General features: G+C 39.7%; 1 protein-coding gene across 1 annotated transcript in view; it reads left to right on the forward strand.

Moving 5' to 3' along the window:
* Window positions 1–24,084, forward strand: part of COL15A1 (collagen type XV alpha 1 chain) — a 116,341-nt gene that overhangs the window by 67,180 nt on the left and 25,077 nt on the right. Inside the window, exons 13-22 of the mRNA XM_017738629.1 lie at window positions 509–577; window positions 5,392–5,427; window positions 7,985–8,047; window positions 8,945–8,980; window positions 9,074–9,157; window positions 15,202–15,267; window positions 17,064–17,099; window positions 19,533–19,595; window positions 21,585–21,662; window positions 21,783–21,818. Coding sequence (XP_017594118.1) covers window positions 509–577; window positions 5,392–5,427; window positions 7,985–8,047; window positions 8,945–8,980; window positions 9,074–9,157; window positions 15,202–15,267; window positions 17,064–17,099; window positions 19,533–19,595; window positions 21,585–21,662; window positions 21,783–21,818 — 567 coding nt within the window. The remainder of the gene's footprint in view (window positions 1–508; window positions 578–5,391; window positions 5,428–7,984; window positions 8,048–8,944; window positions 8,981–9,073; window positions 9,158–15,201; window positions 15,268–17,063; window positions 17,100–19,532; window positions 19,596–21,584; window positions 21,663–21,782; window positions 21,819–24,084) is intronic.

The following is a 24,084-nucleotide window of genomic DNA, read 5'->3' on the forward strand; positions in this document are numbered from 1 at the left end:
AGCTCTGAGAATTAGGAAGAACCTTTATTGGTGAAAAGTGATTGCTGCTCTTGACAAACTGTTTGCAAGTTCTCCCTGAAATAAATCAGTTCTGGTAACCCTTACTAGTCATTAGTGTTTCCGTAGCTGGGTGGCAGGTAAATGCTACACAGAAAAATACACTTAAAAGTGTGCTTAAACATAGTACATGCTGTTTCACTTTTGCCTGATGCCCTTCTGCCTGAAGTCCTGGAGCAATGGTGTCAAGTTGGCAAGACAGTAAAGACCAGAGTTTCTGTAAGGAAGACCAACATGTTTTTATCACATTTGAGCAGAGCCTATCACCAGGACATCATCCATTTGCCTCAGAAAAAAAGTTAATGAGAAAAGATAAAAATATTTGTGTTCAGTATGTTTCCAGTTTTTACAGAACTTCAGAAAACGGAGCAGTTAAAAAAAAAAAAAAAAACAGAAAAAAAACCCAAAAGATAAATTCTTAAATTCTGTAGCATTTTGTCTTTTCCATTAGGATATGGAAGGATCAGGTAGCATTGACCTGTTAAGTGAATCGAGAATTTCCAGATCAAGGGGGCCAAAGGTAAGTGGGTGTTTTGGGGGGAGGGGAAGTATAATTTGTTGTTTCGGTGTTTGGTTTGGTTTGGTTTGGTTTGGGGTTTTTTTCAAAAAAAAGTTTCCTCCTTTCTGCTTTTTGGAAACACATAGCCCCAGTCAGCCATAGGTTGAAAAGGATTCACTTGCCCTAGAATGTCATTACAATAACTGTGTCCTCCAAAGAATTGGAATGGTATTTCTCTGATACCTCATTAGCTAGTGATTTTTAGATTCTGCTCTGATATATTTTTGAAATATTAAAGGGTGAAATGAGGGTTTTCATGTTATCTAGCTCTCTATTTCTTCTTTCACCCTAATAGATTCCCTTCTCACTTACGAAGGTGAATCACACATATGAAGATGAAACTGAAATGTTATAGTTTGACAACCAAATATGTATAATCTGACATGCCACTTTTAAACTAAAAATTTGCTCCCAGTAGTATGGCAGCAATGTCACAGACAAAGGGATACTTTTTTCTTCATCACTGTGTCTCAGGAGATTTTTTGCTAGTGTGGGCCACTTAAATCAAGTAGAGAACGTGGGAATATAATGTATCAGTACCTACCAGATCATTTGGATTTATTGTCATTCTTAACAATAGAAGGAGCTCCAGTGGTTAGTCTGGCAACAAAAGGAGACAAAGGCATGATCCAGTAGCTGCATATGAGTCTTTGAGGGGCAACTATAAATATGATGAAGCCAAACTGTTCCTTGTAGTGCCAGATGGTGCAGCAAGGGACAGTGGTCACAATTTGCAGCTCGCGTTATTCAGGCTAAGCCTTAGGAGAAGGCTGTTCACTAGGAGCCTGGTGCAGGACTAGGGCAATTTGCCCAGGGAGGTTGCAGAAGATCTGATCTTGAAGTTACCAAGACTTTGCTGGACAGAGACATGACTGACCTGATCTGAAGCTGGTGACAGTTCCGCTTCAGGGGATGATTGGATTTGATAGCCTCCACAGGCCTGTGGAAGCCTGTGTCTGTGATTCCATGAATCATCAGAAACCAACTGAACCCTGGAGATAAGAGCGACTTTGAGCGGCTCTTTACTGTGTTGGCTTAAAGTACTAGTAATTGTGAGTCACTGAAGTTACAGCTGGTAGCTTAGAGAACTTTGCTTCCTCTTACGTATTTTCCTAGATATTAAAAATAGCACAAAAATACAGTTACAAAAATAAGTATTGAATCTGTTAGCTGAAACAAGGAGGTGTCCAAAACCAGGGCTGGAATAGCAGATTCTGACCTGCCTTAGTCACAGCCTTACTCTCACATTTGGTTTTGTAACAGGCATTGTTTCCAAATCACTCAGCTATAAATATTTTTAAAATGTCTTGTTGCACTTGAATAAAATTTTCCTGTTACTGCTTAATTATTCTGCAAAGCCTGAGTCAGTAAAGAGGGTAGATGAGAAAAAGAAGATAAGAAAAACAAGAATTTTGCAGTGATTATGAAATTGCTTTTATATAGTTACTGGTACTGCGTTATGGGCCCTTTACACCTTATCACAACCCCAGAGTACCCAATGGTGTTTAGGTGAAAACAGAGTATCTGCTTCTAAGGGGGCTGAAACTCAAAACAGCTGCTAGGAAATAAATTACTTTTGTTGGCACCATCTTTGTTAAGATTCTTGTTAATCTTTAATCAGAAAGTAGTGGTTGTGTTTTGAAGTAGAAATATCAGATTTATTTTTTCTGATGACTTCAGCTCTCATTTCCAAGGTTTCTATTCTTTTTCTTCCACAGATCGGTGTAAAGTTTCATTGGTGTTTTCTCATTATTTAGCATTACCATTTATTAGAGCCTTCATATTCCAGATAAAGACAACTCAATCACTTCGTTGAATTCCTTTCTCTTCCATTCAGCTTTCTAAAATGACCAATAATAAACTGCTGTCGATTTCACCATCAAAGAGTCATAATTGTACTTTACAACTGATGCCACCATATAGAGATGAGAGGAATTCGAATTTCCAAACATTTTTTGAAATAACAATTTGGGACACTGGTTTTAATCCTAGCAAGACTGTGTTGCCTCTAAATGGTAGCATATCTTAATTTTAGCCAAGAAAGCAAATTCAAAAAATTATAAGCAGTTGAAAGCAATCCCTTGCAAAAAACGCACTTGGATAAATTTATTTCTAATATTTTCTAAAAGTATGTATAGTATGCACTGACAGCACTAAAGTTGTCTTTGTAAGCAAAAGAAATCTTTAGACCTTTCCATGATAACATAGAGCAAGGCAGTATTTAACAGAACAACAACCCTAAAACAATGCTTACATTTTATTGCTGTCATATTACAGGTCTCCAGCATTGTTTTTGTAACAGCTGTGGTCGTAAATTAAATTTTTGTTCTGAAAAAAATTTCCTTTGAAATGCCATGTGGATTTACCAGTAAATTCAGTGTATTTTTACAGGGTTCTGCAGGAAGATGTGGATAGCATGGACCATTAGGACCAAAAGTAAAAACACTTGAAAGCTAGCCTATATTGCTTTGGCATATATTTTTTTGTAATTTTTTATTTCTATATTCCCAGAATTTGCCTGAACATAACAGCTTTCATTTAAGAGTCATGTACTGATTAAGTGTGGGACAAATTTTGTTCCCATTCACATTGGGTATCTATCCAGAATGTGTATAATCAGAATTATTTCACACCCAACAAGAGCAGTGAGTAAATACTAACTGGGCTGTTACATTTCATGGCATCTTTGCTAATTTTTTTTAGGACATTTGGTGATTTCTCTTTCTTGCTCGTTCATACACCAAGAGGTTACATATATGCTGTTGAAAGAGAAATCTGCATGAGGAGGCCTTCTAATCCCAGAAAGTGATAGGAAAACGTTCTGGAAGATGCTGGAGGAAGAGGGGAGGAGCAATAACTACTTTGTCTTGGTTTTGATTTGAGCTCAGAAGTGACTGAATTTTTCCGTTTTGATGCTGCTACTGGTTGTGTAGCCCATGAGGAAAAAATGGAGAGATGAAACATCCCAGAAGAAAAGGGCAGATTTGCAGAATAGGTCCTTAGACAGGAAGAGATTTTTCCTATTCCTACATAAAGTACCACTCAGATTAGTAGTACAGCATGACAACACCTTAAATGGGAAGTTAAAGAAATTCAAATTCTTCATTGTCCTGGGAAATAACAATAGCATTGAAAGAGAAGGAAGTGGAAGATGAGAAGTGGCGGTCTCCATCCTCTCCCCATGAAATTTTCACCTGAACTGACACCCAGGATTAATCACTGACTGCCCATTGCCAGCAATAACTGCATGCACCTGATTCATAGGACAACAGCCACCAAAGATCTGGCCAGCCCCCTCTGTCTAGAGTCTGTAGAGCTCAGCTTCTAGGGCCAAAAAAAGTCCTTCCATTGGGTACTACTCCTGTTAATGCTGGATGACATTATTCATGAGCGAAAAAAATGGCGATTTGCACAACACATGTTGGTGAGTGATACTGCGGTGGACTGGCAAGAATAGATGTGCTCTCACAAGATGCTGCTCTGTGCACAGGAGTAGGTGTCCAGTCTCTACACTCAAAATACATTTTTTGTTAAGAACTTATTCTCTGCCCTTAGCCAGAAATTTTGTTTCAAAGAAATGCTGCTTCACAAAGATTTCAGAAATTGAGGTAGCATGATTCCTAGGATTTAGGAACTGGGCTGGAGCAGAAAAGATAGTCATAAACCTAGGCCAAGAGACTTCACCATCACCTCGGTTTAATCATTAGTCATTCCGCAAGATACAGGAGAAACAGAAAGCAACATGCTACTGCCTGACATCTTACAAAACCAGGTACACTACAGCAAAATTAATATAAAGTGGTTATAATACACTATCATTCTCATGGGGATGAATTTTACACCCACTTTTCATGATTATAAATGACTTCACTAGGCAACAGTGGCAAAATACAACAACCACCCACTTCCCAAAACCAAGAGCTAATGCATCATGAGGAGTTGAAGGTATAGTTCTGTTTCATGCATCCTTCCTTCATCCTTCAAATACCCCAGACAAGTACAGCTGTCAGAGAAGACCAGCTATGATAAATTTTCTCTCTTATAAGTAAGCATGGATCCAAATTCTGCTTTTGCTTTTGTTATTATGAAAAGCTTTTTTCATTAAAAAACAGTCTACAGTCTTCACACACTCTTGAGTATAAGAACTCCCAAAAAGCAGTAAGCATAACATTTGAGGCAATGACTGATTTGTTCCAGTTTATATTCTCTAACTCCAGTGAAATAAACTAAATTGGATGTTCTCTGTCTGTTACAAAATCAAAGAACTCTGTCTATTTAGTGCTAAAATCCTGCAGAATCAGTCCCGAAGGTGGAACAGTGCAGTGTTCATTATTTTGCTTTGGTTTGACGCAGTGCCTGGGTAGGTGGAGAGAGCAGCAATGTGGGGGGACAGCGTTAGCTGTTTTGGACAAAGATGGTGAGTCCTTCGTGGAGGTATGAGGTCATGGCTGTGTTGGTAGATCTGGGGAACATTACCATGTGCTGATTTCAGACATCAAAATGAGGGTTCAGGCATGCGGCTTGGTCGATGCTCAGCAAAAATAATTAGTCATGACCGCAAGCTCTTTAGATGTGGGTGGGAACCGGGTGGTTAAAATTCCAGAATCAAATTACAAATGTATGCCAAGCATCACTTTACCAAAATGTACCTTGTTTTTACTGATCATTTTACTCCATTTGGATCCTTTGTTTTTAATCAAAGTAACATACATGTTTAAAATCCTTGCAGTTATTGCTCACTTTAATATTTGAGCCCTACTGTGTCTCTGTTTCAGGGAGAAAGAGGCAACATAGGTGCACCAGGTTCAAAGGTGGGAAGTTTATTTAACCTGATCTAAAATCTCAGTTGTTTCTTTCCTCAATTTCCTTTCATCTCTTAAAGCACTTAGGGGATAATGAACATTTCTTGCTCTGTCAGCGTATTAAAGCTCAGGATGGCTTCTCTGGGAAAACAAACCCCTTTCTCTGGTGAATTATGAGTATCAGGAGCCAGTGTAACCTGGTGCTTAAGACTTCTGCTTAAAATGTGGTTAAAATTGCATCTAAAAGGTGCTTGTCTTGGAAGGTGTCTTGTGAGGCCCTTTACATTTTCACCAGAACAAAAATGAAAATCAGCAAAGCTTAGACAGAAAACTAAGTTCCACATGCCCCCTACTCCTTCATATGGTGGTGTGGAGCTATCACCCCACACCAGTGTGCCCCACCCATGACACAGGTCTGTGCTACAGTAGTAGGCTCATGTCAATCGTTTTCCCTGTCTATTCTGCTTTGAACTTCTCCTGGAGCCCACCCCAAAACTCCAGTTTGGGTCTGTGCTGCTCCTTGCTGGTCGCTGTCTGACCTGGGTGTCTTTTGCAGGCATAAGCCAGCAGAGAGCGCTGATGTGACTCATAGAAAAAAAAAAAATAAAATAAAATAAAATAAAATAAAATAAAATATCCTTCCCTGCATTTGGGACGGCACTGAAATCAAAACTTGGTCTAAGAAACAAGATAAATGCAGTTATGCTTGCTGAGTATTTACAAGAATATTATCACAGTCTTCTAGCAGCATCTGCTTGTTTATTTTTAAAAAATACCAACAATGTAACAGGACTTTACTTGCCATAAATTCCATCTGCTGTACATATTTTGAGTGTTGTCATTTCACATAGATATTTGTCAGCATGATAATTAAAGCTGATGCATTGACACACAGGACAGTAGTTTAACTCTTCTTAATCAGTTTGATACAATAGAATATTTTCTTTATTATTATGACTACATGCCCTTTCTTCTGAGGTCCTTTTTCTAGTAATTATTGTTGTTTTATGTGATAGATGCATTTGAAATACGTGTATATTTTAAGTGGAATTACTACAGGGCTATTTAAAAAATAAGAAAAACAAGCAATTTATCTCTTTAGCCCTCAGACTAAAAAAGATCTTTGTCTTCTTGTATTTGAGCAATGAGCTACATTCTTAAAATATGGAGGGACTTAGAAATAAGGACGTCTCTGGATACATTAGTTGCAATAAAACATCTTACCTATCCTGGATCTTTTTGTCCCATTTAAATTTCGTTAGGAAAATTAACGGGAAAAATTATTCAGCATTTGCAATGGTAGGAAGCTGTCCTGCAAGTACCAACATGCCTGAAATGACAACATTCTGTTGCAGAAATGCTGTTGGTCTGAGGTTATTTCCTCTGCCCATTTACCTTTGCTGCAGATAAATACTTATAATTTTCCACAAGCACTTGAGAGACTTATGTCCCAAGTACCACTTTTTGCTTAAATTCCATTAGCATTCAGACACCTTTTATCCTGCTTATAAAATTGTTTATGAAATGAAGAATAAAGTACTTCAGAAATCATACTTTATTCCTGACCCACATGCTTCACACATCACCGACAAAAACCAAAAAAAGCAGTGAGAATATCCTTTCTTAATGAAGTAGACACATTAAATCTCATGTGGTGGTACTATCTACTGCTAAAACCCAAAAATATTTTCTTGAAGCAGAGCAAAAAAGCTAGAAACAAAACAGTATTTTCCAAAAAACAAAACAAAACAAAAAAACCCAAGCAAATTAAAAAAAAACCCTCAAAGCCAAACAAGAAAAACCCCACACAAAACAAAACAAACACCAAACAACCCCACCAAAAAAACAAGCTAACAAACAAATAAACAGCCCCACTCTTAAAACAAAACAAGAGTAATTGGTCCCTTGGATGAATCATTAGGCTGCTCTGTGTCATTTCTTTTGCTCTTTCATATGACACAGAGAAAAACAGATGCAAAAAGTGTATCTCACTGTTTATCTGGTCCTTTAAGAATTTAGAGCCTTCTTTTATCCATTTTTCTCAGGGAAAACTGCATTATCATTACTGCTTCAGTTTTTCACATAGAACAGAGTAGCTGTCAGATTCCAGCAGTCATATACAGTCTTGTATTAAACTACAGCAGGGGGTGTTTTCTGCCCCACATACTGACTCCTGTCTGCATCCAATGCCAATGTCTACATCCCTCCTCTTCCTCCAGCTTGAGAGTCACTTAACTAAAGGGTGGAAATAACTCACCAAATGTATTTTGGGGGGAAGCAACGAAATTCACCCTTTTGCTAAGCAGGGGTGGAAGCAGTGAAGAACGATTGAAGCTGCATTAAAAAAACCTGTAAGCCTGCTCTGGAGAGGGGGAAAGAGAGGGAGGAATGGAGAGAGCAGGTGACTAATGAGATAATTAGCCTCCCCCAAACCTGCCCACCAGCCTGTTCAGAACTGTGTCATGTCCCTCCCCAGTGGCAGCCTCCTGCTTGTATGAAACTGAATGCAGTTTAGAGAGCATGACAGTATGTTTGTTGTATATTATTGTTGTATTTATTGTTGCAGGGGATGCCAGGCACAGATGGGAAACCAGGCTTTCCTGGCATTGCTGGGCACCCCGGAGAAATGGTGAGTAGGGTTACCATAATCTGTGATCACCTAACACACACTGGCTCCCAAACCGACCTCTTAAAGATCCATAGGACCCCTACCAGTACTTGCTAGCAGAGTGTGAAGAGCTGGGGCTGTGTTTGTCCTGCTTAACCTGGAGCAGCTACCTCAGACGCCCAACACAGGAGCAGGGTGTCCCTTGCCCACACCTCCCTCATCAGTCAGAAGAGATACAGGCATCTCCAGAGGCTGGTTCTGATCCCTCAATGCTCCCTCTGCTTTTAATTATTCAGAAATCAGCTCTGCCTTTAATTAGAGGAAAGCCAGCAGTCTCATAGGTGATTTTAATGTATTTCTTGTGCTTAAGACCCTCGAGGATTACAGCGTGATTTCCTTGGGAAGTCCCGCGGCTTGTCCCCTGGCGCCTTCCTCTCACTTGTGCTAGACAAACTGTCTGCATTTCCAGCACAGGGAGTTCTACAGAGGGGCTAATCAAGCTTAGAAATAAGCTGCCTGAAAGATGACAGCTTAGCTCCCCTGTCTTCTCCTATCTGGTCCCCTGGGAAATCCCAGGCACAACTGTGCTGGAAGAGGACAGCACAGCCAGGGATGGCTGATTTCAGTGCAGTGAAAGAAAGGTTCACTGAATTACTTCCCAGCTAATGAAGTGGTTTGGGTCCATTTGCTTCTAGTCGTCTGTGAACTCTGTCAAAAGTTCTGGGAAATACTTTTAAACATCAAATCCTCAAAAGATCTGAGCTGAAATGAGTTGGCCCCATGTGTCTTTTGAGAGAGCTGGGGATTGATCATTCTGTACATGTGAGTCACTGCTGTGCTTTTTGTGAAGCAAGGGAGAGCAAATTTCACCATTTCCCCTTTTAAATCACTTATGCTCATTTTTTTTATCACCTCCAGGGTCCAAAAGGGGAGAAGGGTGACCCAGGACCTCAGGTGAGATTGTGTGGATTTAATTCTTTTCGAAAAACCTATGTGAAATGTAGCACTTAGTATATGGGTTCTCCACATGCAATGCTTTTGAAACAGGGTGAACCAGGACAGGACGGGAACAGTATTGTGGGACCACCTGGACCGCCAGGACCGCCAGGACCAGTCATAGCAATACCTGAGGTGAGTGTGTACATCAAGCAGTGACGTCTGTTACTCCCTTAATAGAGAAGAGGTCACAAGTGGTTAACACACTGGCAAGTCTCCTGCTCATATTCAAGTCATAAGTCTACTCCTCAAAACAAAAGAATATCAGTATGTCTCTGCATCAAATGGATTAGTTTTGAAAATATTACATTGGAAGAAAGAGGGTAAAATCTTACCTACAAGAATTTTGAGGTCATATTGAGCACCTCGCACAAGCTCTTTAGGTGATTCTGCAGGAGCTGTGAACATCAAATAAAAAATCAACAGAGAAATACAAAACTGGGGATATTTTACAAAGCAGAGCACCCAAGGCACAGCAGTATGTGGGGGAGAGACATGTTTCCTGACAGTTGTCCACAAACCAGAGCACTGACCCCTTTGTGGAAGCAACAAAGGGTAAAGTACTAGAGACTCATAAAAACTCTCCAGTATGCTTTAGATGCAGGTATATTTTCAGTTAGTTTTGCTGTGTATACATCAGCCTTTGCAGAAGCAGTACTATTTGCAGTAATGAAGGCTGGAGATTAGGATGAATCCCACTTGGAGCTGACAACAAAAATCCTAGTAGTTGGCCTGGTATGACATTCAGATTTGGAGGAACTGTGAGTGGCTGCAGGAAACTTCACCTCTGAGAGCTGGAGGTGCCTAAAACAGCCAGACTCATCCAAAGGAATGCATATAAGGGCAATAAGGAGTGTTTTGTAATTGTAAGAAGAGAAAATGCCCAGCTGAGAAATCTGTGTTAGGGGGAGGTTGGCACCATCATTATCACAAAGCTGAACTACACATAACCTTTTTTGACTGAAATAACTAGGCTTTCACTTACGCTTCTGCTACTGATAGCAAATATAGCATTAATTGGCATCCCATAGGCCACATCACGCATCCCAACAGAAGTGGTTTTTTCTTTACTGAATTTACTGGGAATCCATGTAGAATACTAGGATCTTGGATCCTGAGTCTTAGATGAGCAGAATTATAGATTCACAGAAATGCTGGCTCAGTGAAGATCTTGTTCAAAGTCCTGCTCATAGTGGGACTGTCAGCAGCTCTACACTTTAATACAATTCTGTTGGAGTTTCTGGGGAACTGCTCAATAGCTGTGTCAATTTCTGTGATAGAAATGCTGATGTAAAACTCATGTCCTTTCTCACAACCCTGCCACGGTGCCACGGTGGTGCCTTAACTCATATCAGTGACTAAACAGCTGTTTGCAGTAAAAATGAACCTTAACGTGTTGCTCCATAGCTCATTAATACTTGCAAAAAATACCATGAGAGCATCAGAGGGAGGTCAGTATATACAAGGAATATAAAAAGACTATTGAAGCTGACATAAACTAACCTTTTGCTGGAAACTTGTTTGCTGGAGACAGCATGGCTCCCTACATGCCCTAGTCATTGTCCTCACACCTGTCTAGCACATAGCTATGTCTGAAGAAACCTAAAGTGCATCCTCTGAATCCTCCAGATCCCTGTATGAACCACTTTTACCATGTATTACAGAAATGTATAGAGCCTAGTAGAAGCTGTATTGCATCAGGTGTATTACAAATCCATACAGAAACCCATTTCCTTCTCTAAGTGTTTTCAGGTTTTAGAAGTAAGCTCTCTTAAAAAATTGAGAGCATAGTATGTGTGGCTTTATACACATTTGTGGTGTAGGTGTTCTGGGGAGGTACAGCAAGAGCTGTCAAATCCTCTGTATTGTTAATCAGAAGATTTCTCTGAGGACTTGGTGTACTGGATTTTGATACAGTTAGTTAAACCTGTGTGGAAGTATATGTCACTGTGTATGACATTGAATTCTTCCTATCTCACAAATGTTTGTGTAACAGGACATTTGCTTGCAATACATTTGCTGAGATAGACATTAAATTATCCAAGTGCATTTTGTTGACTCAGTATCTCATCTTTCATAGTAAGCTTCAAATATGGAAAAGAACTATTGCAAGCAGACCTATCAATTGCAGTTGGAATTGCAGAACTAAAATAAATAACACTGCCACCTGTTGTAATGTGGATATTGGCTTGATGTGGGCAGAGCAGCAGAGATCAGTGATCTGAATGAACCACAGGGCACTTAGAGAGATCACTCCCCAGGTCAGGGTCATTTAATTCATTCATTTAACTGTTACGTAGCCAAGGACTTCTTGGGCTACAGAAGTCCAGTTGACTGATCCATCAGAGCTAGAAGGAAGTTTTCTTAGGAAGGGCTCTGTGGCTACAACTAAACAGACTTTAAAATAAATTTTTGATGAAAATAAAAGCAAATACAGAGTTAGTGCAATTTCAGCACTGTTGAAATATTTAGACCTGACATGAACAGCTGTGGCTTAGGGCCAGGTCTCTCCAGTATCTGGCCAATAGCACATTGATCGAGCTGCACTGAAAAGTGGACCTTGGTTTTCTTCTCATTTAACCTGGTCCCTATGTCAATGGAGGGGATTTGGTTCCTTCAAGAACCATTTCTCATACCATGAAAATACATGTTAGGTTAAAACTGAGGTCTGCCGTGGAACCTATCCATTTCCAGACTTCTGCAGTTCCTGCCAGCACTGTGGGTCTCAGAGACTTGCTGTCCTTGCTGCCTGCTCTGCTGCCTCCTGTGATTGATCAGGAAGTCTGCTCCTGTTTAAAAAAAAACAGTGTCCCTCTGCTGCTGTTTGATATTCCAAAACACTAAAATCAATATTTCTCATCCTATATTGGCTATTTCACTCTTTTGGAGCATAGTTGCTGATACTTGGTGCATTTTCATGAATGGAATCACAATAACTGAAAAACCATAATATTTGTTGCTATGATTTTATCGCACAAATTTAGTTGGGTACAGTACAGAAGTAATTTTGAATAGACAAATGTTATTGGATTTAAATTTCAAATTTTTAAACCTTTATCTTTGGCTGCCACTACACACCCCTAGTTTGGGTACAAGAAACAAAAGTCACAATGAAAGGTTGATGGTGAGGGTGTAAAGGAAATGTCAAAAGATTTTGTTCACTCTGTTCTTTCTATAGTTCTAACAAGGCCATATTCATGCTTTTTGGATGCAGAGCTGAAGGTTTACTTAGAAACCAACCCAGACAATTATCCTAAAACACAGCAGTGAAGAAAATATGGAAAATAGTGTTGTCCTTACTATTGTAGTCAGCACTTTCTGAACTAATTCAATGTGTTAAAGAATTATATTGCTGGATTTTTGTTATTAAACCTGTTTGCACACCCAAACCCAAAGATAAATATTTATACACCTGGATGAGGTTGTGAAGAGTGCAATCTTTTCCTCTAATCGTCACTCTTCTACCTTTTGTTTTCAAATCTTCTTCAGCCTTATGTACAGTTTTCTGACTTCCAACCACGATTTCCATTTGCAGATCAACTGTATGTATAAAATATACAATGTGCCTGATCCCAGACTCAGCAAAGCCTTTGGGATTCTTTTCACTGACTTCAATATTGTTTGGATTGAGCCCAAAAGCAATGAATACTGAGTGATTCCACAATGAAAAGACCATGTAAACCCAGGACTCCTGGACTTCTGCCACCAGATAAAGCAGAACAATTGCAGCAGCAGGACTCTTATTACTGCCATTAATGTAGCAGCCTATGTCCTGTTCCTTTCCTGGGCCATGTAGAACTGGAAATAGAGTGGGACCAAGAGCATCGTACTACCCCTGAAGAGTAGCAGAGTTCATGCAGCCTGGAAAGTGGGGTGCTGCCTGTAGGATCTAAACTCTATTTTTACTTGACATTTTTTCCAGTGGTTTTTGTAGAACATGAGGACAAGGAGAAGGAGCAGAAAGAAGCACCCAGTACAAGCAGCAAGCTTTAGCTGTATGAATTATGCAACATGACCTCAAAGTACAGAAAGCTGACCATATACTGCTGTGCTCAGATGACATAGGATAGGATAGGATAGGATAGGATAGGATAGGATAGGATAGGATAGGATAGGATAGGATAGGATAGGATAGGATGAGTGATCTGGATTAGAAAAATAGTATTCAGAGACTCATAAGAGTATTGGAAGTGATCTCCGGAGGCCATATGGTCAAACCCCCTATTCAAAGCAGGGCAGTTTCAAACTCAGTTCCTGGACACTGTATTCATAACAAATGTTGGTAAAGATTGTGATCTGGTAGTGTTGATCTGCACATGGTTGCAGGCAGAAAAGGGGGCATTCAGATTTCACAAAACCTCAGTGAAAACATGTTTATTCATGTACTAAGTAAATCCCTGGCACCTGAAAGCATGCCCTGTCCTGGTCTTTTGAAATTCAGATTTTCATTACATCGAATGGGAATATGCTGCTTCACACAGAGCCTTATATTGAAATGGATGGCATGTCTTGCCTTCTAAACAAATGGACCAATTCAAGCTTCCAAGGAGATTCAGAACATACTTCTGAATCCAAAACAAGGCTAAAGTGTCAAATGGGACCATTGGACTGAAAGAAATTAAACAAATGACAAAAACAAAAGATGTCTTTTCACCTAAAACATTTATGTGGAACAAGCACCTATATATTGTCTGTCTTGAATTGTTCTGTAAGACCACGTGATACAATATTGGGAACACCTATTTAAACCAGAAAGTTAGCTATCTGAAACCAAAATGAAAGCCTAATCGTAACATCAGGACAAGAATCTGATGGGGAGCAGCCAACACGGATTTACTAAAGGCAGTTCGTTCCTGATCCAAATCATTGCTTCTCTGTGGACAAGGGATGGGCATGGAATTTGTAGACCCTGACTTTGGCAGGGCTTCAGATGCAGTCTCCCATAGCCTTGCTATCATCAAACTGATGGCCTGTGAAGTGGGTAAGAGAATGATAAAATAGGTGGAAAATCAATTCAACTGATAGAGAGTTGTGACTGGCATTCACAAGACTGCTTCTGGAGTATTGTGTCCAGCTGTGAGATCCCCTTGACAAGAAAGACATTGACATAATGGAGCAAGCCCCATCCAGGGCTACCAAAGTGTTCAGGGGACCAGAGCACTGAGAGAACTGGGTCTGATTTGCCTGGCAAAAAGCAGGATAAAGAGAGGATTTGTTTCTGTCTGCAACTACATGATCAGAGGATACTGAGAAGATGGAAGCAGCCTCTTCTTGCAGGTGTATGTAAATATTGTAAGATGCAACACACCCAAGTTGGAGAAAGGGAAATCCCAATTATATATAAGTAAAACCTTTTTTATCCTGACAATGATCAAACACTATAACTGATTGCCGAAAACAGTTGTGGCATGTCCATCCTTAGAGGTGTTCAAGAATTAACAGGACAAGTCCCTGAGTGACCTGATCCATTCAGACCTGCATTGAGGAGTGTTGGATCAGAGCTCCAAAGATCTGTAATGGAATTATGCAGAAATGCCTGGGCTAACGGGGAGTTCACCAACTCCAGGATAAGAAGCAGTATAACAGCAGTGCAATTACACTGCACTATTAGGCATCTTGAGACTCAGAGCTGGGTAGCATAGAGCTGGTCCACATCCAAGTTTGGGGTTCCAAGCTAGTTTCAGACACAGCAGCATGATCAGTGCTGACTTACGAATCGCAGCATGGCACTGCATGGTGTGATGCAGACATGTCCAGAATATAATTAAAACTTCAACTCTGCAACAGAGGATGAGTGTGCTCAGATTGATTCACCATCTTAGAATGCCAGTGACACGCTGGAGCATAAAACCTCCATTTCATCTTTATCTTGCTGATAATGATGCTGAGAAATGACTTCAGGCCAAAATCTGGTGTCATAGCTTTCAAATTAAAAATGTGAGTCAGTTAATTAAATTTCTGAAAGCATTCTGAGATCTTCATAGAAGAAATGTAAAAGAAATTCTAGGTTTTGTTATTCCAGATGTATAACGAAAATTAGAAGTAGAGAGCCTTTTCTGTGGCCTTATTTATGTTTGGGGGTTTTTCATAATTATAAAGAGATAACTTTACATTTCCAAAAATGTGTGTGTGCCTTAGATAAACTATTTGAATAACCTGTTTCTTAACCACTTTTTTAGTTACTTCTCAATGATACAGATGGAATTTTTAATTTTACTGAAATTAAAGGACTCCTTGGGCCTCCAGTGAGTATATGCTGCTTTATTAAATCTTCAGATTTGCTCTATCTTCAATGTCTTCTTTTGAGTATCAACCAGAGATGAGTTTCCTACACTTTAAGATTGTGTTCCTGCTAACTCCAGCACTAAACTCTGCAGAAGTACTTTCAGGCAAAACTGAGTTCTGTGTGAACAAATTGCTTTTACACATTTCTATGAAATAAAGAAATTGGCTTATCTCTCATTCTGAACTATATGCTCAGAATTAAAGAAATGTAGAACTGTTGCAAAAATAGAGACCAAGATTCACATTTATTCCATTTTTTTCCTTCTTGTTTTTCAAGTAACAAAGCATTGGGATAAAAAGTGTTTTGCTCAGTTCTGCTTGGGACTGCAACTAGAAATGCTAGGCTCCTGTGTATGAATTTAGTCTCACACAAATTATAGCAGTGGATGAAAAACTAGGGATTTCATAAAAGAACAACAGATGTGAAATTTAGGTTCCATTCTAGCTGCAAAATAGTTCAGCCAAATTCTTGAACTCCTGAATGCTTCTTGGTAATGATTTCAGGTTCCTAGGACTGGATCTAAAGAAAAATCTACCTTTTCCAAAATGTGGAGTCTATTCAAACTTGCCCGAAAGTGTACAACATGCTGCACTTTGCAAAATCTTAACCTTCACAAATTAAGCAACTTACTTCACAGCTAGTTTCATTTGTGGATTGTTGTTTGTGTATTTCATTTTATCTGTTTTCTTGTTGGTGAGCACAGTGATCTCCCCCACATTCAATCCCTGATGAAGCCAGAAAAGTCAGAATGTTCATAGCCAATAGCAGAATTTCACTCTACATAGCTTAAGTTTGCAAAAACCTTGTGTCTTATTATTACAGCTGTCCCAAAACAAATATTTACTGAATCTGTCATTGAACTGGGAAGAAGGGCATTAGCTCTAGCAACAGCTTGTAACCTTTTTCTGCAAGTCTAGCACGGCTCTTTCCCACTTGTTACACGATAGGACAACTCCATGTTATTGTGGCTGCATCCAGCTGTGCTTACAATATAAAACAGTTTTCATGGAAGACTATTTTCGTGTTTTTCCCAAAGACCGGATTCTCCTAATCCCTAGACATAATAGGATGCCAGGATAGTATGGGCCCCCTTGTGTGAGCTCTGCCACAGGTATTTGCCATTCAAACCTTTGTTTCGTAGTAGATGTTAGAGCCACATTCCCACAAAAAAGAAGCTGGTCCTGTAGCTTGAAGCACAAGTTGCAGTGAGAAAGATTTGAACCTCAGTCTCTAAGCTCTAACTTTAGTCAGGAAAGAGGTGCAGTCTCATAGTGAGTGGGGTAATAGACATCCTGCTGATCTGAACCAGAATTAAAGTGTCTTTCTGCAGGTATCACATCTGGGCAATCTTAAATGTGCCCAATACAAATCCCAATCTGTGATTGTATTCGCAGCCTATTACAAACTGTCTATCCCAAGACAACCAGGACCAAAATGGGAAAGGTGATCTCTGTGCCAGCATCTGGAAAAGATTCAAAGGAGGCTGGATAATGGTTGCATGCCTTTCATATGTAGAAAATATAACCCATTTTCAGTCTTTTCTGGATCTCTGTCTTTTCAGTTTTTGAAAATAAACCCTAAATTAGAAGCATAGGGCATTGTGCAGGTTCACACCTTTGCCATCAACTGAATGAAGTTCTTAATTCAGTTGCAGATGAGTTGATATTCACAAATCACACAACACATGAAAAATGCATACTGTTTTGCAAGCCCGTAAAATGTGTTTGTAAGGGTGTGAGTTTTTTGATTTTGCAGGGGCCACATGGCAAGCCAGGTTTACCAGGATTTCCTGTAAGTATTAATTTCCTAGGATTTAAGGTTTTTTCCAATACAGTTTAATATTTTTTAAAAATTATATTGTATACAATTTGCATGAAGTCTAATAAATTTTCATATAGGATGCTGCAGGTCTTAGGAATTTACCAGCTAAGGTAGAAATTTATTCTGTGGGAAATGAAATATACTCTGATATGCTTATCTCAGTGTCAGTTCCATAGTTTAGAGATGTAATTCATGGAAAATTACTACCTAAGGGAAGACCTATGCCACATAGAAGAAACAAATGGAACAAATGGACTTCTACAAGTTGTCTGCATATGTATATGTAACTGTGTTATTCCTTTGCCTTTTTTATCTCCACTACAGAATACAGTAAAGCCCTACAAGATGTACCCTTTTTATTTTATCCTTTAGGAAATATTTATGATTTTTTATAATAGACCAGGTCTACCATGTAAGCATTGCACAACCATATCAAAAGGTGCCTTACCTACCTATTGCACTCAGACTGCCATATAAACATATATAAACATCTTCATTAACCACTTGGACGCAGGACTTGGAGGGACACCAAGTTTGCAGATGATACAAAATTGGGAGGAGCTGTTAACTCCTTCCAAGGCAGAAAGGCCCTGCAGAGACACCTACATAAATTAGAGGGCTGGAGGATCACCAACTGTATGAAATTCAACAAGGGAAAGTGCTGGATTCTGCAAGTGGGATGGAGTCACCCTGGTTGTGCATGTAGACCAGGGAATGAGATGCTGGAGAGCAGTGCCAGATAAAGAGACCTGGGGGTCCTGGTCGGTGGCAAGTTGAATATGGATCAGCTGTGCCCTAGCAGCCAGGAGTCCTGGGGTGCATCAGGCACAGCATTGCCAGCTGGGCAAGGGAGAGGATTGTCCTGCTCTGCTCTGTAATGGGGAGACCTCACCTTAAGCGCTGGGGGCAGTTTTGGGTGCCACGATATAAGACGTTAAACTGTTAGAGAGTGTCCAAAGCAGGGCTGTGAAGATGGTGAAGGGCCTTGAGGGGAAGCCGTGTGAGGAGCAGCTGAGGTCACTTGTTCTGTTCAGCCTGGAGGAGACTGAGGGGAGACCTCATTGCAGTTACAACTTCCTTGTGAGGGGAAGAGCAGGGGCAGGGCCTGCCCTCTTCTCCGTGGTGCCCAGTGACAGGACCCAAGGGAATGGCCTGAAGTTGTGTCAGGGGACATTTAGGTTGGAGATTAGGAAAAGATTCTTCACCCAGAAGGTGGTTGGGCACTGGAACAGACTCCACAGGGAAGTGGCAAGCCTGACAGAGCTCAAGGAGTGTTTAGACAATGCTCTCAGGCATATGGGGTGTCCTCTGCAGAGGCAAGAGTTGGACTTTGATGATCTTTGTAGGTCCCTTCCAACTCAGCATATTCTGTGATTCTGTAATTATTTGGCTTATGACTTCAGATAGTATTGTTCTAATTATTGTATTCATATTCTATGTAATGTGATGAGATTATTTTCCCTTGTTATGATTGTTTTACAGTTCAGAGCATGCATATGATCTCAGGATCCTTTGTCTATTGCCTGAGAACAGCTAAGGAGAAAACCGGGAAAACTGACCAAAGATCTTAACAAAAAGCTGACAAATTGCCCAAAATTCTACAGAAGATTGCTTAAGTCCTGGGTATTGTGCACTGCATAGAAAACCAAAGAGAAGGAAAAAAAAACTCATTAAAAATCCATTTCATTTGAAAAAGAGCTGATAACATTTAGAAAGTGGTATAGTGAATTCTGGGTCTCTGTCATTTATAGAATTTCTACAGACATGAAAATACCATTCTTGTTCTCACCTCATGTCTTTTATTTATCTCTTGACTGATGCAGAAATAATGTAGACCTGAGTTTAGTTCTTGGTGGGTAAAAAAATGCTTCTGAATGCTCTTGGAAGATTGTATAGCACAATTTGATCTGAGGGGAATGCTTTCCCCACAAAACAGATAAAGAAATCGTCTTGTTTTCAAATAGATAATCTCTATTTCAGATTTTTTTTTTTTTTTTAACATACTGTTAAAAATATACCTTCAGAAATTCTGTTGAAAATGAGTCTGGTTGAATGATTATGGAGAGAGAGAGGATCAAGTACAGAGGAAATAGAGAATTTTAGGTTGAATTTCCACTCTTATTAATGTTTGCATATTTCCCTTTGTGAATGTGTATCATCCACACTGTGATAAACATCAGGGATTTTTCATTTTGTTTTTTCTAACAGATTCTCCTTTTGTGATATTTGGTTTAGGGAATAACTTGAGTCAAAGAGAATTTAGTCTTGTAAGAATTCTTAGATTGCAACCAGAGTGATTTAAGTTCAAGTTTGCCGGTAATTTGAAATTACATTTGGTAAAATGGATTAGCTCCATATTCTTCACAAATATCACTATGGATTTATGTACTTGTTTATGCCTAGGGCCCTCAGGGTCCAAAGGGTGACACTGGTTTGCCTGGATCACAAGGACCTAAAGGACAACAGGTATGAAAAAATGCATAGGGGGAAGTATATGCTGAGAAATGTGTTAGATGATAAGTACTTAGTGACATTAAAAGTTTAATGATTCTAATTTTTCTAGGGATTGTAATGTTAATAAGTTCATGTGAAAAATGTACTAGGTGGAATGTGAAAGTGCTAAGCAACATCCCTTGATATAATCCCACCAAGAGCTAATCTTCCTGCTCCAGTGTTGAAATTCGTAAGTCCAGTACGCGCTTATCAGGTTAAGTCTCTTTAAACATTAAACATGAAGTGACCTCTTCTTGCCAGCTGATTGCTGTGCTGACACCCTGGGATCCTATCCAAAAGACCAAACAAAAAAAAGATCGATCTTTTCCTCCTCCTGTGCCAGAGAGGGCTTTGCCTACAGAATGTAGACTGCAATTTTCAATTCCCAAAGAAAGTATAAGACTTGAGGAGCTCTCTTCTTAGGATTCTTTCTTTTGTTTCTTCACAAAAAATGTGTATTTTATGACAGTGCTGAGAGGTTACTAAAGACTGACTCTGCTCTTCTGTAAATACTGCAGCTGTTTCAGTTTTCTTCCCCTTCTTATCCACCTGCAAGGAAGCAGGGGAGAGGAACATTTAATATCTTGGGGGTAACAAAAAGAAAAACAAAAACACTTTCTGTTTATTCTTTCCGAGTAGCTGAGCTCACTTTCTCACAAGTAATTGGAAATGGTTAATTATGTTTTAAATTGGGTAGCAGATGAACAGTATCATCACTACACAGAAGGAAACCTCTCAGGCCACAAATACCAGTCCCCATTTACTATAAGATTTCCTGTTCTTTTACAGAGTGCATGAAATGATCAAGCTCAACCTTAAAACCCTCTGGGTGCTTTTTGGTTTGGGTTGTGGAGGTTTTTACTTTTGTTTTTTTGGTTAGTTTTCTTTTGTTTCCAGTGTCCACACTGGTAAGGACTCAAAGCTTTAAAGGCGTTTAATTTTGGACCCACCAAAAACATAGTGATGTACCTGACAGTGTTTCTGCGCTGTGAATACCACACTGTGCTCAAGAGTAAGTTTGGGAAGCCACAGTGAAGCTGTACAGACACTAGGAGCATTTTACTTAAAGGATCATGAAATTCAACCTCAGGTCCATAAAATCTCACAGAAGATAAAGTCAATGAAGCCAACCAAGCCTTAGGGAGACTCCAAAGTATCCAAAGTATCTTCAGGGAGTCTTCAAAGACAATGATTTAAGAACTTTTGAGAACAACTGAGTTACAGCAGTTAGAGCTCAGTGAAAGGTCTGTAACCTGGACTGTCATTTTAATAGCAACGCAATTGCTAGTTTCAAGCCAGATTTCTTCCATGAGATCTTGGGAAAGATGTTGTAGCAAGCTGCCTGAGGTAGGAAGAGGAAAGTTACAGCTGAGTGATCCAGAGTGGGAACCATGCATTTAGCACTGAAAAGTGATAACTCGTGGTAGTGGAAGAGGAATGCAGAGGGTCACAGTTTGAATGCTGGGAATTGGCCTTCCCTAAAGTTAATAAGGTTGCATCATGCCAGACACATAGAGAGAATGACTCATGCTTTCCTGATCATAAAATCCGAACATCTACTGTTCTATCAAGATTTTGCATTTCCAGCAGGATTTGCTGACCATTAAGCTGATGGTACACAAGATGACACCAATAACCTGTCTGCGTTTGGCGGAGACCTTTTGTGAACACAGCATATTTCACACAGTTACTCTACGGAGAACAATTTAAGTCCTTTTTAAAAAATAAGTACTTATTCATCTCAGTACTTATACATCTTTAGTGTACTTTATTATGTTTTAAGAAGGATCATCTCTTTTCTTCCCCAGAATCAAGCTTCACCCTACTCATACTGATATCACTTTATGTTTGATATCACAGCATGACTAACCCGTCATGCTTCAAACAAAAGTAATGCTGCTTTGACTTTTTCTGATTCACTGGGAACTGCTTTGTAAACCATAATTACTCTGATAATTGCAGGGTGAAAAGGGAGAACCAGGTGCTGTCATTTCTGCTGATGGATCTTTAACTGAATTATTAGGAAAAAAAGGGGAGAAGGTGAGCTAATACTGTGTTGTGTTCCTCCAGAATTATTTGGTGGCCTTGCTAACAGCCGCCTTTGCTAGACATTGCAGGAATTCTCCTTGTCATTGCTCTCTCTGTGTCCATCCTCAACAGGGTGAAGCTGGAGTGGTGGGACCAGTGGGACCAATGGTAAGATGATTCCAAAGATTAATGGCTTTTTTCTTTTTTATTTTTGCTTTGGCTTTACAGATATTAGTAAATATAAAGGTACTTTGGTTTAGGTTTTCATTAATTCTGAGTAGGGATGATATGGAGTATTTATGCTTCAGGGTGATCACTGTCCTTTAGAAAATAGTGTAGTTGTTACATATGTGGTGCTGTGAACTACTGACTTGATGCAGAGTTTAAATTCCGGTAGAACAAATGTATCTGTTACTATCTAAACCAACAGTGAAATATCATCAGAGCTAGAAACTTACATGACTTATGACTCTGAGTGAACTGGGTTTGTTTAGCCCTGAAGATAGAACACTAAGAGGAGCTCTAATTGCTCCCTGATGCGGCCTGAAAGGGAATCATAAAACAAAGTCAGGTCCTTCTCAGAGGTGCACATGAAAAAGACAAGTAACAAAGATCACAAGTTCCAGCAAGGGAAATTTCACTTAGATATAAAGAAAAAAAACCACGTTAAAAGTGGTTAAACACAGAAATAGGTGCCCAGAGAGACGGTGCATTCTGGAACAAGGTGTAGGGCAGCATGACTTAACCTACAAGCCTAACTTACAAGATTGTCTTGTAAGCAAGGGGTTGTGCAAGAGGATCTCTCTCTTTCCACCTAAATTATTCTCTGTTTATAGGATTTACATTAATATAACTAACTGCATCAGCTCAATTTCTGTCAATGCCAGTAATTTGCCAATGTGTTGGATTCTGAGAAAGCTGCACACCAGGCAGTAGGGTAAGACCATGTACCAAAATCAGGATTTAGAGGCCTTCTTTCAAGTACTTGGTCTGATACTTTTAACTGGACACAGAATGTTGCAAGAAAACACAAGAAATTAGTTATAAAATAAGAACAGTTTCCCAGACTCAGCAGTGTTAGGGCACCAATTTCTTCTCGTCTAGTATTCCAAAGAAACCTTTGCTTCTGCTTTTGATGTAGCCTGGTCACTGTTGTGTCTAAGTGAATGTTAGCAGGTGTTGATATTTCTGCACACCAAGGCGTGTAGGAGATTTTTACATCAGTTTCTGTAGTCTTCAAAAGGGGCTAACTGGGTGTGCTGAGTAACTGCTTTCTTAACTATTGTGTATCAAAATACCTGGAGGAAGCTGTCCTAACTTACCAGAAGGGATGTTCCTGTGCTCCTCCTTGTATGACTGCAAAATGATCTACCTCCTCAACCCGACACAGAATAACTTTGAAAAATGATCTACTTCTTCAACCTGACACAGAATAACTTTGAATGAAAGTGAACTTGGAGATGATCTCGTCCACATCACTGCCCAGAGCAGGTCTCTTTAACTCAGGAACTTGTCAAGTGAAGTTTTCAACAGCTCTTAGGATAGAAATTCCACAGCCTCTCTGGGCAGCACATTCCAGACATTTGACAAACTTCAGAGTAAAAAATATTTTCCTTATATTTATTTGGAATTTTTCATTTTCTGGCTTGTGTTCACTGCCTCTTGTCCTATCGCTGTTCATCCTGTGGACGTCCTTTTCCTGTCAGCCCCAAACTCTGTGTTTTACATCTCATTTAGTACTGCCATGAGATGCTCCACACAATTCAGCATGCAGATCAGGAAATCCTTGCTAGCACTGGTGGGAATGATTACACTTCAGGAAATTTTGGTACACAGAGCCTGCCTCAAGGCTTTGCTCAACCAGTTCTCTTCTTAGTGCAGAACTCTCATTTGATCATCGTTGCTAATGGGGCAATACAATTTGGTGTTGTCCCATATAAAGAAATCCCTTCATAGTTAGTGTGAGTCCTGTGCAGCAAAAATGTACAGACTTTGACTGCTGGGCCAGAGACTGTGATGCGTAACTTATCAAAGGTTTTAGTACAATGGTTCTGTTCCACTTTGCTCTAAGTAAGTCTCTGGCCCAAGAACACCTTTCAGGTAGCTGGGGACCCTGATTGTTCCTCTCTGCTCTTAAAATCATAGACAAGTTTCCAGAATTTAAAAACAAATCCCTAGTCATTGCTCCACTCCGTTTTTGAGACTTCAGCTAGATGGAAGATAGGATCACAAGAGCTTGGAGCACATGGAGCTACAGAGAAGTAGTAGCTTGGCAGATGAGAACTGGGGATAGTCAGGAGGCCAGTAAAATTATTAGCAAAAGCAGACAGACGGAATCCAAGCTCCTGCCACAGGAGAAATGAGAACCTTTTACATGCAGGATTGTGCTGTTCCCTGTCGGTGAAGCAAATGGCTGCATATCACTGAAGAAGAG

This window comes from Corvus brachyrhynchos, unplaced genomic scaffold (assembly GCF_000691975.1).
Source record: "Corvus brachyrhynchos isolate BGI_N302 unplaced genomic scaffold, ASM69197v1 scaffold146, whole genome shotgun sequence".
Classification (NCBI taxonomy): domain Eukaryota; kingdom Metazoa; phylum Chordata; class Aves; order Passeriformes; family Corvidae; genus Corvus; species Corvus brachyrhynchos.